General features: G+C 42.2%; 1 protein-coding gene across 1 annotated transcript; it reads left to right on the top strand.

Moving 5' to 3' along the window:
• Positions 1-2,284: 2,284 nt before the first annotated feature.
• On the top strand, positions 2,285-2,641 carry LOC113616891 (uncharacterized). The gene has a single exon (XM_027100261.1). It carries the CDS (start codon positions 2,552-2,554, stop codon positions 2,624-2,626), a length of 75 nt encoding a protein of 24 aa, XP_026956062.1. The 5' UTR covers positions 2,285-2,551; the 3' UTR covers positions 2,627-2,641.
• Positions 2,642-3,236: the final 595 nt, after the last annotated feature.

Below are 3,236 nucleotides of genomic sequence, written 5' to 3'. Positions count from 1 at the left end.
CTTAAAATCGCCCACTCGTTCCCCTTAAATAAGACATCTCGATGGACTAATGACTAATCAGCCCATGCTCACACATAACTGAGGTTTCATACATTTGGTATCTTTTATTTTTGGGGGGGGCCTGCACCGACTCAGCTATGGCCTTAGAAAGGCCCTGTCACAGTCAGATAAAGTGTAGCTGGGCCTGTGTGTATTTTTGATTGGACTAGCACAACCAACAGGTGTTATTTAATTAATGGTTACAGGACATAGTACTCTATTATTCCCCCCGGGCTCAAAAAACCCTATCTCATAGGGGTTTAAACCCCCCTTCCCCCTTACAAAACTGATCGTCTGCTTTAATATTCGCCACCCCCCTATACTGCTTCGTCCCTAGATCTATGCGCACTTTTTTTAATAAATCAATACTAAATCTGACACAAGCCCCATAATGAAATTATACAAATAATTTTCTACTCCACGGGTTAATGTAGCTTAAATTTTTATAAAGCAAGACACTGAAAATGTCTAGATGGGCATTACTGCCCCATCAACACAAAGGTTTGGTCCTAGCCTTTCTATTAGTTCTTAGCAGACTTACACATGCAAGCATCCGCATCCCAGTGAGAATGCCCTCCAAATCATTAAAGACTAAAAGGAGCGGGTATCAAGCACACTACGCTAGTAGCTCATAACGCTTTGCTTAGCCACACCCCCACGGGATACAGCAGTGACAAGAATTAGGCTATGAACGAAAGTTTGACCTAGCCATGCTAACTAGGGTTGGTAAATTTCGTGCCAGCCACCGCGGTCATACGATTGACCCAAATTAATAGACACCCGGCGTAAAGAGTGTCAAGGAGCAATACAAAAATAAAGTCAAACCTTAATTAAGCTGTAAAAAGCCATAATTAAAATTAAGTTAAACTACGAAAGTAACTTTACCATAAACTGAGTACACGACAACTAAGACCCAAACCGGGATTAGATACCCCACTATGCTTAGTCGTAAACTTAAATAGTCCTAAAACAAGACTATTCACCAGAGTACTATCGGCAACAGCCCAAAACTCAAAGGACTTGGCGGTGCTTCATATCCTTCTAGAGGAGCCTGTTCTGTAAACGATAAACCACGATTAACCTCACCAATCCTTGCTACTTCAGTCTATATACCGCCATCTTCAGCAAACCCTAAAAAAGGAACGAAAGTAAGCACAACTATTGCACATAAAAACGTTAGGTCAAGGTGTAACCTATGGATTGGGAAGAAATGGGCTACATTTTCTATAATAAGAACACCCCTTAAACCCACACGAAAGTTTTTATGAAACCTAAAAACTAAAGGAGGATTTAGCAGTAAATTAAGAATAGAATGCTTAATTGAATAAGGCCATGAAGCATGCACACACCGCCCGTCACCCTCCTCAAGTGCCATAGCAAAGCCCCAGATCGCTAACCCATGCTAAGCAAGCGTACAAGAGGAGACAAGTCATAACAAGTTAAGCATACCGGAAGGTGTGCTTGGATAAACAAGATGTAGCTTAAATAAAGCATCTAGTTTACACCTAGAAGATTTCACAACTTGTGCACATCTTGAACTATATCTTGCCCATACCCCTCCCCATCACTACTACTATAAGTTAATCAAATAAAACATTTACCATACATTTAAAGTATAGGAGATAGAAATTTAAATATCAATGGCGCTATAGAGAAAGTACCGTAAGGGAAAGATGAAAGAGTTATTAAAAGTAGAAAAAAGCAAAGCTTACCCCTTGTACCTTTTGCATAATGACTTAACTAGTAATAATTTAGCAAAGAGACCTTAAGTTAAATTACCCGAAACCAGACGAGCTACTTATAAGCAGTAACTAGAACAAACTCATCTATGTGGCAAAATAGTGAGAAGACTTGTAGGTAGAGGTGAAAAGCCTAACGAGCCTGGTGATAGCTGGTTGTCCTAGAAAGGAATTTCAGTTCAACATTAAACAATACTAAAAACCACAGCAAGTTTCAACGTATGTTTAATTGTTAGTCTAAAAAGGTACAGCTTTTTAGAAATGGATACAACCTTTACTAGAGAGTAATATAAAACTTAAACCATAGTTGGCCTAAAAGCAGCCACCAATTAAGAAAGCGTTCAAGCTCAACAACAAAAATAAGTTTTAATTTCAACAATAAATAAAATAACTCCTAGCCTGACTATTGGACTAATCTATTTAATTATAGAAGAAATACTGTTAACATGAGTAACAAGAAAAATTTTCTCCTCGCACAAGCTTATATCAGTGACTGATAATATACTGATAGTTAACAGCCAATAAATATAACCCAACACTAAACTATTTATTAAACATACTGTTAACCCAATACAGGTGTGCACCAAGGAAAGATTAAAAAAAGTAAAAGGAACTCGGCAAACACAAACCCCGCCTGTTTACCAAAAACATCACCTCTAGCATAACTAGTATTAGAGGCACTGCCTGCCCAGTGACAATCGTTAAACGGCCGCGGTATCTTGACCGTGCAAAGGTAGCATAATCACTTGTTCTCTAAATAAGGACTTGTATAAATGGCCACACGAGGGTTTTACTGTCTCTTACTGTTAATCAGTGAAATTGACCTCCCCGTGAAGAGGCGGGGATAACACAATAAGAGGAGAAGACGCTGGCCCTCCCTCAGCGTCTCCACGCGGGGGGCAGGCCGACCCAACGGCATTACCACTCGAGCTGCTGGGATTGGCTGATGACTGACGGCGCCTGGACTCGAAGACCCCCATCACCCTCGCCGAGCCCAGGGTAACGCTACAGGTAGCGGGTAAGTCCATCTCATTTCTGGTGGACACGGGGGCTACCTATTCGGTCCTGCCTACCTATTCCGGGCCAGTTTCTCCTTCCCAGATCTCGGTCATGGGTATTGATGGCAAATCATCCTTCCCACTCCAGACCGGTCCACTCCCATGTCATATCGAAGGACTCCCTTTTACTCATTCCTTCTTAGTCATACCACCCTGCCCAGTTCCCTTGCTAGGCCGAGATGTCCTTTTCCACTTAGGGGCCTCCCTCCAGCTGGTTAGACTTGACCCTAAGGTCCCCTCCTCCCAACTCCTGCTTCCTCTTCCCAGCCTGTCTCTAGAACCCTCCCCCTCCTATCCCCCTCTTCCAATCACACTGAACCCAATCAATCCCCAAGTCTGGGATACTTCTAAGCCCATAATAGCAACACACCATTCCCCCGTCCTCATCCGCCTAAAGGAC

This window comes from Aethalodelphis obliquidens, unplaced genomic scaffold (assembly GCF_003676395.1).
Source record: "Aethalodelphis obliquidens isolate GAN/ISIS:26980383/991018 unplaced genomic scaffold, ASM367639v1 scaffold780, whole genome shotgun sequence".
In the NCBI taxonomy this organism is placed as follows: Eukaryota; Metazoa; Chordata; class Mammalia; order Artiodactyla; family Delphinidae; genus Aethalodelphis; species Aethalodelphis obliquidens.
Note: the sequence above shows the minus strand (reverse complement) of the source record. Positions and strands in the feature narration are given on the sequence as shown.